Source organism: Dendropsophus ebraccatus, chromosome 4 (genome assembly GCF_027789765.1).
Source record: "Dendropsophus ebraccatus isolate aDenEbr1 chromosome 4, aDenEbr1.pat, whole genome shotgun sequence".
Lineage (NCBI taxonomy): Eukaryota > Metazoa > Chordata > Amphibia > Anura > Hylidae > Dendropsophus > Dendropsophus ebraccatus.
The window spans coordinates 276,846-292,863 of record NC_091457.1 but is presented as its reverse complement, the minus strand read 5'-3'; the positions used below and the strand labels follow the sequence as shown (position 1 = coordinate 292,863).

Genomic DNA, 16,018 nt, shown 5'->3' with positions numbered 1-16,018 from the left:
AGGGGGTGTATATATATATGGGGTCAGGGGGTGTATATATATATGGGGGGTCAGGGGGTGTATATATATATATATATGTGGGGTCAGGGGGTGTATATATATATATATGGGGTGTGTATATATATATATACAGGGGGACCTTAGGTCTCCGTTCACACTGGCGGCTTTCTCTCCCGGTCAGTGATGGTGGCTGATGACGGATGACAGCGCCGCCCGGTGCTCCCGGAGGGGGGGGGGGTGTATATATATATATATATGGGGGGGTCAGGGGGTGTATATATATATATGGGGGGTCAGGGGGTGTATATATATATGGGGGGTCAGAGGGTGTATATATATATATATATATATATATATATATATATATATATATATATATATATATGGGGTCAGGGGGTGTATATATATATGGGGGGTCAGGGGGTGTATATATATATATATATATATATATATATATATATATATATATATATATATATATATATATGGGGTCAGGGGGTGTATATATATATGGGGGGTCAGGGGGTGTGTATATATATATATGGGGTCAGGGGGTGTATATATATATATATGTGGGGTCAGAGGGTGTATATATATATGGGGGGTCAGAGGGTGTATATATATATATATATATGGGGGGTCAGGGGGTGTATATATATATGGGGGGTCAGAGGGTGTATATATATGGGGGGGGTAAGGGTGTGTGTGTATATATTGGGGGTCAGGGGGTGTATATATATATGGGGGGTCAGGGGGTGTGTATATATATATGGGGTCAGGGGGTGTATATATATGTGGGGTCAGGGGGTGTATATATATATATATGGGGTGTGTATATATATATATATACAGGGGGACCTTAGGTCTCCGTTCACACTGGCGGCTTTCTCTCCCGGTCAGTGATGGTGGCTGATGACGGATGACAGCGCCGCCCGGTGCTCCCGGAGGGGGGGGGGGGTGTATATATATATATATATATGGGGGGGTCAGGGGGTGTATATATATATATATGGGGGGTCAGGGGGTGTATATATATATATGGGGGGTCAGGGGGTGTATATATATATATGGGGGGTCAGGGGGTGTATATATATATATATATATATATATGGGGGGGTCAGGGGGTGTATATATATATATGGGGGGTCAGGGGGTGTATATATATATGGGGGGTCAGGGGGTGTATATATATATATGGGGGGTCAGGGGGTGTGTGTATATATATGGGGTCAGGGGGTGTATATATATATGGGGGGTCAGGGGGTGTATATATATATATATATGGGGGGTCAGGGGGTGTATATATATATGGGGGGTCAGGGGGTGTATATATATATATGGGGGGTCAGGGGGTGTATATATGGGGGGTCAGGGGGTGTATATATATATGGGGGGTCAGGGGGTGTATATATATATATATGGGGTGTGTATATATATATATATACGGGGGCACCTTAGGTCTCCGTTCACACTGGCGGCTTTCTCTCCCGGTCAGTGATGGTGGCTGATGACGGATGACAGCGCCGCCCGGTGCTCCCGGAGGGGGGGGGGTGTATATATATATATATGGGGGGAGGGGCCGTCTCCTCCGCCGCACGGATCTCGCAGCCAGCAGCAGGACACCGGCAGGGAGCGCACCGAGCCGCACCTTGTCCTCCGGAGCTGTCCTTCAGCACCCGCCGGCAGCATGGAGCGGCGCCCCGGGCTCTAGCATCAGACATGCCCGATAGACACCGGCGACATGGGCCAAGGGGACGACACCGACCGCATCGTGATCAACGTGGGCGGAACGCGGCACCAGACCTACCGGAGCACCCTGCGCACCCTGCCCGGGACCCGGCTGGCCTGGCTGGCTGAGCCCGACGCCCACAGCCACTTCGACTACGACCCCCGGGCGGACGAGTTCTTCTTCGACCGTCACCCCGGGGTGTTCGCCCACATCCTGAACTATTACCGGACCGGTAAGCTGCACTGCCCGGCGGACGTGTGCGGGCCCCTGTACGAGGAGGAGCTCGCCTTCTGGGGCATCGACGAGACCGACGTGGAGCCGTGCTGCTGGATGACTTACCGGCAGCACCGGGACGCCGAGGAAGCCCTGGACAGCTTCGGCGGGGGCCCCGTGGACCTTGGCGGCTCCGAGGACGCAGACGGGGACGGCACCGGGGACTCGGGAGACGGAGAGGACGAGCTGGAGATGACAAAGCGGCTGGCGATGAGCGACTCACCGGACGGCAAAGCGGGAGGCGGGATGTGGCGGAGATGGCAACCGCGGATATGGGCGCTGTTCGAGGATCCCTACTCCTCCCGGTATGCCCGGGTAAGTGGCGGCACCGGGACCGGGAGACCGAGACAGGGACCGAGACAGGGACCGGGAGACCGAGACAGGGACCGGGAGACCGAGACAGGGACCGGGACAGGGACCGGGAGGCCGAGACAGGGACCGGGAGACCGAGACAGGGACCGAGACAGGGACCGGGAGACCGAGACAGGGACCGGGAGACCGAGACAGGGACCGGGACAGGGACCGGGAGGCTGCGAGAGACCATAGGCTGTATAACATGGTCCTGACACACTGTAACAGACCATAGGCTGCTGTATAACATGGCCCTGACACACTGTAACAGACCATAGGCTGCGGTATAACATGGCCCTGACACACTGTAACAGACCATAGGCTGCGGTATAACATGGCCCTGACACACTGTAACAGACTATAGGCTGCTGTATAACATGGTCCTGACACACTGTAACAGACCATAGGCTGCTGTATAACATGGCCCTGACACACTGTAACAGACCATAGGCTGCTGTATAACATGGTCCTGACACACTGTAACAGACCATAGGCTGCGGTATAACATGGCCCTGACACACTGTAACAGACCATAGGCTGTATAACATGGTCCTGACACACTGTAACAGACCATAGGCTGCTGTATAACATGGTCCTGACACACTGTAACAGACCATAGGCTGCTGTATAACATGGTCCTGACACACTGTAACAGACCATAGGCTGCGGTATAACATGGTCCTGACACACTGTAACAGACCATAGGCTGCTGTATAACATGGTCCTGACACACTGTAACAGACCATAGGCTGCGGTATAACATGGTCCTGACACACTGTAACAGACCATAGGCTGCTGTATAACATGGCCCTGACACACTGTAACAGACCATAGGCTGCTGTATAACATGGCCCTGACACACTGTAACAGACCATAGGCTGCGGTATAACATGGTCCTGACACACTGTAACAGACTATAGGCTGTATAACATGGCCCTGACACACTGTAACAGACCATAGGCTGCTGTATAACATGGTCCTGACACACTGTAACAGACCATAGGCTGTATAACATGGTCCTGACACACTGTAACAGACCATAGGCTGCTGTATAACATGGTCCTGACACACTGTAACAGACCATAGGCTGCGGTATAACATGGCCCTGACACACTGTAACAGACCATAGGCTGCGGTATAACATGGTCCTGACACACTGTAACAGACCATAGGCTGCTGTATAACATGGCCCTGACACACTGTAACAGACCATAGGCTGCGGTATAACATGGCCCTGACACACTGTAACAGACCATAGGCTGCGGTATAACATGGTCCTGACACACTGTAACAGACCATAGGCTGCGGTATAACATGGCCCTGACACACTGTAACAGACCATAGGCTGCGGTATAACATGGCCCTGACACACTGTAACAGACCATAGGCTGCGGTATAACATGGCCCTGACACACTGTAACAGACCATAGGCTGCTGTATAACATGGCCCTGACACACTGTAACAGACCATAGGCTGCGGTATAACATGGCCCTGACACACTGTAACAGACCATAGGCTGCTGTATAACATGGCCCTGACACACTGTAACAGACCATAGGCTGCTGTATAACATGGCCCTGACACACTGTAACAGACCATAGGCTGTATAACATGGTCCTGACACACTGTAACAGACCATAGGCTGCTGTATAACATGGCCCTGACACACTGTAACAGACCATAGGCTGTATAACATGGCCCTGACACACTGTAACAGACCATAGGCTGCGGTATAACATGGCCCTGACACACTGTAACAGACCATAGGCTGCTGTATAACATGGTCCTGACACACTGTAACAGACCATAGGCTGCTGTATAACATGGCCCTGACACACTGTAACAGACCATAGGCTGCTGTCTAACATGGTCCTGACACACTGTAACAGACCATAGGCTGCTGTATAACATGGTCCTGACACACTGTAACAGACCATAGGCTGCTGTATAACATGGCCCTGACACACTGTAACAGACCATAGGCTGCTGTATAACATGGTCCTGACACACTGTAACAGACCATAGGCTGCTGTATAACATGGCCCTGACACACTGTAACAGACCATAGGCTGCTGTATAACATGGTCCTGACACACTGTAACAGACCATAGGCTGCTGTATAACATGGCCCTGACACACTGTAACAGACCATAGGCTGCGGTATAACATGGCCCTGACACACTGTAACAGACCATAGGCTGCTGTATAACATGGCCCTGACACACTGTAACAGACCATAGGCTGCTGTATAACATGGCCCTGACACACTGTAACAGACCATAGGCTGCGGTATAACATGGCCCTGACACACTGTAACAGACCATAGGCTGCGGTATAACATGGCCCTGACACACTGTAACAGACTATAGGCTGCGGTATAACATGGCCCTGACACACTGTAACAGACCATAGGCTGCGGTATAACATGGCCCTGACACACTGTAACAGACCATAGGCTGCTGTATAACATGGTCCTGACACACTGTAACAGACCATAGGCTGCGGTATAACATGGCCCTGACACACTGTAACAGACCATAGGCTGTATAACATGGTCCTGACACACTGTAACAGACCATAGGCTGCTGTATAACATGGTCCTGACACACTGTAACAGACCATAGGCTGCTGTATAACATGGTCCTGACACACTGTAACAGACCATAGGCTGCGGTATAACATGGCCCTGACACACTGTAACAGACCATAGGCTGCGGTATAACATGGCCCTGACACACTGTAACAGACCATAGGCTGCTGTATAACATGGTCCTGACACACTGTAACAGACCATAGGCTGCTGTATAACATGGTCCTGACACACTGTAACAGACCATAGGCTGCTGTATAACATGGCCCTGACACACTGTAACAGACCATAGGCTGCTGTATAACATGGCCCTGACACACTGTAACAGACCATAGGCTGTATAACATGGCCCTGACACACTGTAACAGACCATAGGCTGTATAACATGGTCCTGACACACTGTAACAGACCATAGGCTGTATAACATGGTCCTGACACACTGTAACAGACCATAGGCTGCTGTATAACATGGTCCTGACACACTGTAACAGACCATAGGCTGCTGTATAACATGGCCCTGACACACTGTAACAGACCATAGGCTGTATAACATGGTCCTGACACACTGTAACAGACCATAGGCTGTATAACATGGTCCTGACACACTGTAACAGACCATAGGCTGCGGTATAACATGGTCCTGACACACTGTAACAGACCATAGGCTGCTGTATAACATGGTCCTGACACACTGTAACAGACCATAGGCTGCTGTATAACATGGCCCTGACACACTGTAACAGACCATAGGCTGTATAACATGGCCCTGACACACTGTAACAGACCATAGGCTGCTGTATAACATGGCCCTGACACACTGTAACAGACCATAGGCTGCGGTATAACATGGCCCTGACACACTGTAACAGACCATAGGCTGCTGTATAACATGGCCCTGACACACTGTAACAGACCATAGGCTGCGGTATAACATGGTCCTGACACACTGTAACAGACCATAGGCTGCGGTATAACATGGCCCTGACACACTGTAACAGACCATAGGCTGCTGTATAACATGGTCCTGACACACTGTAACAGACCATAGGCTGCGGTATAACATGGCCCTGACACACTGTAACAGACCATAGGCTGCTGTATAACATGGCCCTGACACACTGTAACAGACCATAGGCTGCGGTATAACATGGCCCTGACACACTGTAACAGACCATAGGCTGTATAACATGGCCCTGACACACTGTAACAGACCATAGGCTGCTGTATAACATGGTCCTGACACACTGTAACAGACCATAGGCTGCGGTATAACATGGCCCTGACACACTGTAACAGACCATAGGCTGTATAACATGGCCCTGACACACTGTAACAGACCATAGGCTGCTGTATAACATGGTCCTGACACACTGTAACAGACCATAGGCTGCTGTATAACATGGCCCTGACACACTGTAACAGACCATAGGCTGTATAACATGGCCCTGACACACTGTAACAGACCATAGGCTGCGGTATAACATGGCCCTGACACACTGTAACAGACCATAGGCTGCTGTATAACATGGCCCTGACACACTGTAACAGACCATAGGCTGCGGTATAACATGGCCCTGACACACTGTAACAGACCATAGGCTGCTGTATAACATGGCCCTGACACACTGTAACAGACCATAGGCTGCTGTATAACATGGCCCTGACACACTGTAACAGACCATAGGCTGTATAACATGGCCCTGACACACTGTAACAGACCATAGGCTGCGGTATAACATGGCCCTGACACACTGTAACAGACCATAGGCTGCTGTATAACATGGCCCTGACACACTGTAACAGACCATAGGCTGCTGTATAACATGGCCCTGACACACTGTAACAGACCATAGGCTGTATAACATGGCCCTGACACACTGTAACAGACCATAGGCTGCTGTATAACATGGCCCTGACACACTGTAACAGACCATAGGCTGTATAACATGGCCCTGACACACTGTAACAGACTATAGGCTGCTGTATAACATGGCCCTGACACACTGTAACAGACCATAGGCTGCTGTATAACATGGTCCTGACACACTGTAACAGACCATAGGCTGCGGTATAACATGGCCCTGACACACTGTAACAGACCATAGGCTGCGGTATAACATGGCCCTGACACACTGTAACAGACCATAGGCTGCTGTATAACATGGCCCTGACACACTGTAACAGACCATAGGCTGCTGTATAACATGGCCCTGACACACTGTAACAGACCATAGGCTGCGGTATAACATGGCCCTGACACACTGTAACAGACCATAGGCTGCGGTATAACATGGCCCTGACACACTGTAACAGACCATAGGCTGTATAACATGGCCCTGACACACTGTAACAGACCATAGGCTGCTGTATAACATGGCCCTGACACACTGTAACAGACCATAGGCTGCTGTATAACATGGCCCTGACACACTGTAACAGACCATAGGCTGCGGTATAACATGGCCCTGACACACTGTAACAGACCATAGGCTGCGGTATAACATGGCCCTGACACACTGTAACAGACTATAGGCTGCTGTATAACATGGCCCTGACACACTGTAACAGACCATAGGCTGCTGTATAACATGGTCCTGACACACTGTAACAGACCATAGGCTGCGGTATAACATGGCCCTGACACACTGTAACAGACCATAGGCTGCGGTATAACATGGCCCTGACACACTGTAACAGACCATAGGCTGCTGTATAACATGGCCCTGACACACTGTAACAGACCATAGGCTGCTGTATAACATGGTCCTGACACACTGTAACAGACCATAGGCTGCTGTATAACATGGCCCTGACACACTGTAACAGACCATAGGCTGCGGTATAACATGGCCCTGACACACTGTAACAGACCATAGGCTGCGGTATAACATGGCCCTGACACACTGTAACAGACCATAGGCTGCGGTATAACATGGCCCTGACACACTGTAACAGACCATAGGCTGCGGTATAACATGAATGTGTAGTATTCCTGCAGGCTGGCGGGGCCGTGGTTCATCAGCTTCCTATAATGACAGGAGGAGCGCTGCTCCGGAGCCAGTAATGACCTTCCCTGATCAGAGGACACAGCACTAGCTGCACGGATATCCTATGTTCTGGCTGTCAGTGACCTAAGGTTCCTCTGCACTGACTGCTGAAGGGTCAGTCCTATGTTCTGGCTGTCAGTGACCTAAGGTTCCTCTGCACTGACTGCTGAAGGGTCAGTCCTATGTTCTGGCTGTCAGTGACCTAAGGTTCCTCTGCACTGACTGCTGAAGGGTCAGTCCTATGTTCTGGCTGTCAGTGACCTAAGGTTCCTCTGCACTGACTGCTGAAGGGTCAGTCCTATGTTCTGGCTGTCAGTGACCTAAGGTTCCTCTGCACTGACTGCTGAAGGGTCAGTCCTATGTTCTGGGTGTCGGTGACTTAAGGTTCCTCTGCACTGACTGCTGAAGGGTCAGTCCTATGTTCTGGTTGTCTGTGACCTAAGGTTCTTCTGCACTGACTGCTGAAGGGTCAGTCCTATGTTCTGGCTGTCGGTGACCTAAGGTTCTTCTGCACTGACTGCTGAAGGGTCAGTCCTATGTTCTGGCTGTCGGTGACCTAAGGTTCTTCTGCACTGACTGCTGAAGGGTCAGTCCTATGTTCTGGGTGTCAGTGACCTAAGGTTCCTCTGCACTGACTGCTGAAGGGTCAGTCCTATGTTCTGGGTGTCGGTGACCTAAGGTTCCTCTGCACTGACTGCTGAAGGGTCAGTCCTATGTTCTGGGTGTCAGTGACCTAAGGTTCCTCTGCACTGACTGCTGAAGGGTCAGTCCTATGTTCTCCCTGTCAGTGACCTAAGATTCTTCTGCACTGACTGCTGAAGGGTCAGTCCTATGTTCTGGGTGTCGGTGACCTAAGGTTCCTCTGCACTGACTGCTGAAGGGTCAGTCCTATGTTCTGGCTGTCAGTGACCTAAGGTTCCTCTGCACTAACTGCTGAAGGGTCAGTCCTATGTTCTGGCTGTCGGTGACCTAAGGTTCTTCTGCACTGACTGCTGAAGGGTCAGTCCTATGTTCTGGCTGTTAGTGACCTAAGGTTCCTCTGCACTGACTGCTGAAGGGTCAGTCCTCTGTTCTGGCTGTCAGTGACCTAAGGTTCCTCTGCACTGACTGCTGAAGGGTCAGCCCTATGTTCTGGGTGTCAGTGACCTAAGGTTCCTCTGCACTGACTGCTGAAGGGTCAGTCCTATGTTCTGGCTGTTAGTGACCTAAGGTTCCTCTGCACTGACTGCTGAAGGGTCAGTCCTATGTTCTGGCTGTCAGTGACCTAAGGTTCCTCTGCACTGACTGCTGAAGGGTCAGTCCTATGTTCTGGCTGTCAGTGACCTAAGGTTCCTCTGCACTGACTGCTGAAGGGTCAGTCCTATGTTCTGGCTGTCGGTGACCTAAGGTTCTTCTGCACTGACTGCTGAAGGGTCAGTCCTATGTTCTGGGTGTCGGTGACCTAAGGTTCTTCTGCACTGACTGCTGAAGGGTCAGTCCTCTGTTCTGGCTGTCAGTGACCTAAGGTTCCTCTGCACTGACTGCTGAAGGGTCAGTCCTATGTTCTGGCTGTCAGTGACCTAAGGTTCCTCTGCACTGACTGCTGAAGGGTCAGTCCTATGTTCTGGGTGTCGGTGACCTAAGGTTCCTCTGCACTGACTGCTGAAGGGTCAGTCCTATGTTCTGGCTGTCAGTGACCTAAGGTTCCTCTGCACTGACTGCTGAAGGGTCAGTCCTATGTTCTGGCTGTCGGTGACCTAAGGTTCTTCTGCACTGACTGCTGAAGGGTCAGTCCTATGTTCTGGGTGTCGGTGACCTAAGGTTCTTCTGCACTGACTGCTGAAGGGTCAGTCCTCTGTTCTGGCTGTCAGTGACCTAAGGTTCCTCTGCACTGACTGCTGAAGGGTCAGTCCTATGTTCTGGCTGTCAGTGACCTAAGGTTCCTCGGCACTGACTGCTGAAGGGTCAGTCCTATGTTCTCCCTGTCAGTGACCTAAGATTCTTCTGCACTGACTGCTGAAGGGTCAGTCCTATGTTCTGGCTGTCGGTGACCTAAGGTTCTTCTGCACTGACTGCTGAAGGGTCAGTCCTATGTTCTGGGTGTCAGTGACCTAAGGTTCCTCTGCACTGACTGCTGAAGGGTCAGTCCTCTGTTCTGGCTGTCAGTGACCTAAGGTTCCTCTGCACTGACTGCTGAAGGGTCAGTCCTATGTTCTGGGTGTCAGTGACCTAAGGTTCCTCTGCACTGACTGCTGAAGGGTCAGTCCTATGTTCTCCCTGTCAGTGACCTAAGGTTCCTCTGCACTGACTGCTGAAGGGTCAGTCCTATGTTCTGGCTGTCAGTGACCTAAGGTTCCTCTGCACTGACTGCTGAAGGGTCAGTCCTATGTTCTGGCTGTCAGTGACCTAAGGTTCCTCTGCACTGACTGCTGAAGGGTCAGTCCTATGTTCTCCCTGTCATTGACCTAAGGTTCCTCTGCACTGACTGCTGAAGGGTTAATCCTATGTTCTGGGTGTCAGTGACCTAAGGTTCTTCTGCACTGACTGCGGAAGGGTCAGTCCTATGTTCTGGGTGTCAGTGACCTAAGGTTCCTCTGCACTGACTGCTGAAGGGTCAGTCCTATGTTCTGGGTGTCAGTGACCTAAGGTTCCTCTGCACTGACTGCTGAAGGGTCAGTCCTATGTTCTCCCTGTCAGTGACCTAAGGTTCCTCTGCACTGACTGCTGAAGGGTCAGTCCTATGTTCTGGGTGTCAGTGACCTAAGGTTCCTCTGCCCTGGCTGCTGAAGGGTTAATCCTATGTTCTAGGTATAAAGATCCAGAAGTTCCGCAGCTCTTACTGCTGAAGGGTTGATCAGATGTTAGGGTAGGTTGACACCACGGAATCCGGTGGATCCCATCGCTAGTACTCGCTTGTGGCCGTGCAGAGACACCATTCTATGGCCGGGCCGATTCTATCCGCCAAAAGTATTGACACACCAGTTCTTTCGGAGGAACGCGGAACCGGCCGGCCATAGAATAGTGTCTCTGGCCAGGGCGGGTATGCGCGCCGCTGTGAACCGGTACGAGCCACGGAATCTGCCGGAACTTATCTGTGTGGATTCCGTAGTGTGAACCTACCCTCATAGGTATAATTAGAGGTTCCCCAGCTCTGGCTGCTGGAGGGTTAATCAGATGTTCTAGGTATAAACAGAGGTACTCTGCTCTGGCTGCTGGAGGGTTCTAGGTATATTTAGAGGTTCCCCAGCTCTGGCCGATGTTCCAGTGTTATGGTTGGGATCCGCTGTCCATCGGGCCGGTGCAGAAACGTTTCTGCGGAGATGGACCTTGAAGCGTCCTTGGTGAAGGTTCTCTCTTCCTGGCAGTCAGTCATCCGCTGGCAGCATGGCCCTCTGGGGGGGGGGGGGGGGGCGCCATCTGGGGGGATATCTCACCGCCGTGGAACACCGGACGATTCTCCACGCGGAATGGCAGAGCCGGATTCCCAGGACACTCCAAGGGGCGTCAGCGGCGGCCCCAACCAGAGCTAGCGTAATACCGAGAACAATACCACCCTGTCACCCCACCATCCCCCAACAATGCATAGAACCCATTCTAAGAACCCTAAACCTATACAAAGTACACCTGCTCTACTGTGGAACCCCAACTCTACACATAGAACCCTAACCTATACAAAGTACACCTGCTCTACTATGGAACCCCAACTCTACACATAGAACCCTAACCTATACAAAGTACACCTGCTCTACTGTGGAACCCCAACTCTACACATAGAACCCTAACCTATACATAGTATACCTGCTCTACTGTGGAACCCCAACTCTACACATAGAACCCTAACCTATACAAAGTACACCTGCTCTACTGTGGAACCCCAACTCTACACATAGAACCCTAACCTATACAAAGTACACCTGCTCTACTATGGAACCCCAACTCTACACATAGAACCCTAACCTATACATAGTATACCTGCTCTACTATGGAACCCCAACTCTACACATAGAACCCTAACCTATACATAGTACACCTGCTCTACTATGGAACCCCAACTCTACACATAGAACCCTAACCTATACAAAGTACACCTGCTCTACTATGGAACCCCAACTCTACACATAGAACCCTAACCTATACATAGTATACCTGCTCTACTGTGGAACCCCAACTCTACACATAGAACCCTAACCTATACAAAGTACACCTGCTCTACTATGGAACCCCAACTCTACACATAGAACCCTAACCTATACAAAGTACACCTGCTCTACTATGGAACCCCAACTCTACACATAGAACCCTAACCTATACATAGTATACCTGCTCTACTATGGAACCCCAACTCTACACATAGAACCCTAACCTATACAAAGTACACCTGCTCTACTATGGAACCCCAACTCTACACATAGAACCCTAACCTATACATAGTACACCTGCTCTACTATGGAACCCCAACTCTACACATAGAACCCTAACCTATACATAGTATACCTGCTCTACTATGGAACCCCAACTCTACACATAGAACCCTAACCTATACATAGTATACCTGCTCTACTATGGAACCCCAACTCTACACATAGAACCCTAACCTATACATAGTACACCTGCTCTACTATAGAAAGCCATATCCCTTGCAGTCTGTGCAGTCTTCTATGCAGACTATCACCCCCAGGCTGTGCAGTCCCCTATGCAGACTATCACCCCCAGGCTGTGCAGGCTTCTCTGCAGACTATCACCCCCAGAGGCCTCTCTGCAGACGGTTGCTCCTCATGGCTTAGACTGGTAATGAAGCTGTGAATTGCCTGTTACTGCAGTTTCCATGGTAACGGGTCGTCTTCGGGCAGCGCTGCTGCTCATCCTTCCCGCTGCACTCCTCACTAGTCTGGAGATTTGCCGGGATTGTGCGTTAACCCTCAGTGTTCCAGAGCAGATACAATCAGACGTTCTCTCCTCTATTGCTCCCTGCGGATTGATGGATCCAGGCGGGTAAATCTGATGCCGCTATAATGGGGCGACTAGTCATCCGTCTCCGCAGACATCACCTTCCCTCTAATGCTTATTCCTCGAAACTATTCCTGCTGGACACAAGGCGAGCGGTCATTATTATAAGGCTGCGCAGAGGATTTCAGGAAAGGTGTGCCCTGACCAAGAGCAAATGGGAAAAGTCACATTCATAAATAGACCGGACACTCCTCTAGTGATAATCCCTATGTGTATAACCGGTATCACTAGGAGCGGTCATACATGGACCGGACACCCTCTAGTGATTCCTATGTGTATAACAGATATCACTAGGAGCGGTCATACTGTACATGGACCGGACACTCCTTTAGTGATAATCCCTATGTGTATAACAGGTATCACTGGGAGCGGTCATACATGGACCGGACACTCCTCTAGTGATCCCTATGTGTATAACAGATATCACTAGGAGCGGTCATACATGGACCGGACACTCCTCTAGTGATAATCCCTATGTGTATAACCGGTATCACTAGGAGCGGTCATACATGGACCGGACACTCCTCTAGTGATAATCCCTATGTGTATAACAGATATCACTAGGAGCGGTCATACATGGACCGGACACTCCTCTAGTGATAATCCCTATGTGTATAACCGGTATCACTAGGAGCGGTCATACATGGACCGGACACTCCTCTAGTGATCCCTATGTGTATAACAGATATCACTAGGAGCGGTCATACATGGACCGGACACTCCTCTAGTGATAATCCCTATGTGTATAACCGGTATCACTAGGAGCGGTCATACATGGACCGGACACTCCTCTAGTGATCCCTATGTGTATAACAGATATCACTAGGAGCGGTCATACATGGACCGGACACTCCTCTAGTGATAATCCCTATGTGTATAACAGATATCACTAGGAGCGGTCATACATGGACCGGACACTCCTCTAGTGATAATCCCTATGTGTATAACAGATATCACTAGGAGCGGTCATACATAGACCGGACACTCCTCTAGTGATCCCTATGTGTATAACAGATATCACTAGGAGCGGTCATACATGGACCGGACACTCCTCTAGTGATAATCCCTATGTGTATAACAGGTATCACTAGGAGCGGTCATACATGGACCGGACACTACTCTAGTGATCCCTATGTGTATAACAGATATCACTAGGAGCGGTCATACATGGACCGGACACTCCTCTAGTGATCCCTATGTGTATAACAGATATCACTAGGAGCGGTCATACATGGACCGGACACTCCTCTAGTGATCCCTATGTGTATAACAGATATCACTAGGAGCGGTCATACATGGACCGGACACTCCTCTAGTGATAATCCCTATGTGTATAACCGGTATCACTAGGAGCGGTCATACATGGACCGGACACTCCTCTAGTGATCCCTATGTGTATAACAGATATCACTAGGAGCGGTCATACATGGACCGGACACTCCTCTAGTGATCCCTATGTGTATAACAGGTATCACTAGGAGCTGTCATACATGGACCGGACACTCCTCTAGTGATCCCTATGTGTATAACAATTATCAATAGGAGCGGTCATACATGGATCGGGCACTCCTCTAGTGATAATCCCTATGTGTATAACCGGTATCACTAGGAGCGGTCATACATGGACCGGACACTCCTCTAGTGATCCCTATGTGTATAACCGGTATCACTAGGAGCGGTCATACATGGACCGGACACTCCTCTAGTGATCCCTATGTGTATAACCGGTATCACTAGGAGCGGTCATACATGGACCGGACACTCCTCTAGTGATCCCTATGTGTATAACCGGTATCACTAGGAGCGGTCATACATGGATCGGGCACTCCTCTAGTGATCCCTATGTGTATAACAGGTATCACTAGGAGCGGTCATACATGGACCGGACACTCCTCTAGTGATAATCCCTATGTGTATAACAGATATCACTAGGAGCGGTCATACATGGACCGGACACTCCTCTAGTGATCCCTATGTGTATAACCGGTATCACTAGGAGCGGTCATACATGGATCGGGCACTCCTCTAGTGATCCCTATGTGTATAACAGATATCACTAGGAGCGGTCATACATGGACCGGACACTCCTCTAGTGATAATCCCTATGTGTATAACAGTTATCACTAAGAGCGGTCATACATGGATCGGGCACTCCTCTAGTGATCCCTATGTGTATAACAGGTATCACTAGGAGCGGTCATACATGGACCGGACACTCCTCTAGTGATAATCCCTATGTGTATAACAGATATCACTAGGAGCGGTCATACATGGATCGGGCACTCCTCTAGTGATCCCTATGTGTATAACAATTATCACTAGGAGCGGTCATACATGGACCGGACACTCCTCTAGTGATCCCTATGTGTATAACAGATATCACTAGGAGCGGTCATACATGGACCGGACACTCCTCTAGTGATAATCCCTATGTGTATAACCGGTATCACTAGGAGCGGTCATACATGGACCGGACACTCCTCTAGTGATCCCTATGTGTATAACAGATATCACTAGGAGCGGTCATACATGGACCGGACACTCCTCTAGTGATAATCCCTATGTGTATAACAGATATCACTAGGAGCGGTCATACATGGACCGGACACTCCTCTAGTGATAATCCCTATGTGTATAACAGATATCACTAGGACCGGTCATACATAGACCGGACACTCCTCTAGTGATCCCTATGTGTATAACAGATATCACTAGGAGCGGTTATACATGGACCGGACACTCCTCTAGTGATAATCCCTATGTGTATAACAGGTATCACTAGGAGCGGTCATACATGGACCGGACACTCCTCTAGTGATCCCTATGTGTATAACAGATATCACTAGGAGCGGTCATACATGGACCGGACACTCCTCTAGTGATCCCTATGTGTATAACAGATATCACTAGGAGCGGTCATACATGGACCGGACACTCCTCTAGTGATCCCTATGTGTATAACAGATATCACTAGGAGCGGTCATACATGGACCGGACACTCCTCTAGTGATAATCCCTATGTGTATAACCGGTATCACTAG

At 49.9% G+C, this 16,018-nt stretch overlaps 1 protein-coding gene across 1 annotated transcript in view; it reads left to right on the top strand.

Annotated features, from left to right (window-relative positions):
* Positions 1-1,604: 1,604 nt before the first annotated feature.
* KCNC1 (potassium voltage-gated channel subfamily C member 1) overlaps positions 1,605-16,018 on the top strand; it is a 150,968-nt gene continuing 136,554 nt past the window's right edge. The window contains exon 1 of the mRNA XM_069964981.1: positions 1,605-2,317. Within this exon, the coding sequence (XP_069821082.1) occupies positions 1,742-2,317 (576 nt within the window). The 5' untranslated portion in view covers positions 1,605-1,741. The remainder of the gene's footprint in view (positions 2,318-16,018) is intronic.